The sequence below is a fragment of the Mandrillus leucophaeus genome, unplaced genomic scaffold (assembly GCF_000951045.1).
Source record: "Mandrillus leucophaeus isolate KB7577 unplaced genomic scaffold, Mleu.le_1.0 Scaffold1, whole genome shotgun sequence".
Taxonomy (NCBI): domain Eukaryota; kingdom Metazoa; phylum Chordata; class Mammalia; order Primates; family Cercopithecidae; genus Mandrillus; species Mandrillus leucophaeus.
The window spans coordinates 16,097,362-16,098,405 of NW_012098097.1; the positions used below are offsets into that span (position 1 = coordinate 16,097,362).

General features: G+C 64.5%; 1 protein-coding gene across 1 annotated transcript in view; it reads right to left on the bottom strand.

Annotated features, from left to right (window-relative positions):
* The window catches only part of DUS1L (dihydrouridine synthase 1-like (S. cerevisiae)), an 8,414-nt gene that overhangs the window by 3,651 nt on the left and 3,719 nt on the right, over nucleotides 1–1,044 (bottom strand). Inside the window, exons 5-6 of the mRNA XM_011969684.1 lie at nucleotides 458–540; nucleotides 7–215 (exon numbers count right to left, since the gene is read on the bottom strand). Coding sequence (XP_011825074.1) covers nucleotides 7–215; nucleotides 458–540 — 292 coding nt within the window. The remainder of the gene's footprint in view (nucleotides 1–6; nucleotides 216–457; nucleotides 541–1,044) is intronic.

A 1,044-nucleotide genomic window follows, 5' to 3' on the forward strand; every position in this document is an offset into this window, starting at 1 on the left:
ATCTGCGAACAGCGCGGTGGGGAGGGCAGTAGGCATTGGGAAGGACCGACCTGGGTGGTGGCATCAGGCCTTGTGCATGGGGCCCCAGCTGCTGTCCCGGGCCCTGCCCACCTGCGCTCATGACGCCCTGCACACCCGTGTCCCGGAGGCAGCGCTCCACATCCTGCAGGCACTGGATGTTCCCATTAGCAAACACAGGGATGGCCACAGCCTTCCTGTTGACAGAGAAACACCTGTCCCTCCACCTGCCCAGCACACCACCAGGCCCCGGACAGCCCCGACTCCATCCTGGCAGGGAGCTTCTGCTCCCAGGCGATGCTGCCCCCAGCCACGGCCCTAGCCCCCTCAGTGGTCATGGGCGTCAGGTGAGCCGAGCACCCTGCGGTGTGGAGCTTGGACCCTCTAGCAAAGCCCCAAGGACTAAGGGCTGTGTCACCCACCGCCCACATCCACTCACCGCACGGCCTTGATGTGCTCCCAGGATGCTGCACCTGACAGGGGCCCTTTCTGCTCCTTGGTGCGCCCGTGCACCGTCAGCAACTAGGACAGACCAGCCGTCGCTTGACCCCTCCAAGCCCCCTCCACCCCTCAGAGCCCCTTCCGCCCCTCCGCCCCTCCAAGCCCCCTCCACCCCGCGGAGCCCCCTCTGCCCCTCCATGCCCCGAGCTCTGAGCCACCAGCTCCAGGCAGGGCTGTGGCCACAGATGGCCTCACCTCTGAGAACCCAGCAGAAGCTGGGGTCAAGCTACTGACCCATGGGCAACTCCAGGATCAGAGGAGCTCAGAGAAGTATCTTATGGAAGAAAAGATTTAAAATCCCGGTGTCCACTGAGGGAGGACACAGCTGAGTCACCAGCACCCGCCACCTAGGACACCGAGGGGCACATGGCAGGTGTGTGCTGCTTGGAGCTGAAGCCTCCCTCCTCCTTTCCCTCGGGCAGGAGCTGACTGGCCATAATGGTTGAGGACAAGCGGCGCAGGCGCAGCACTGTGGGCACAGGGTAGAGCCCACACCTTGGCACACATCACTGCCCAGGGCTGGCT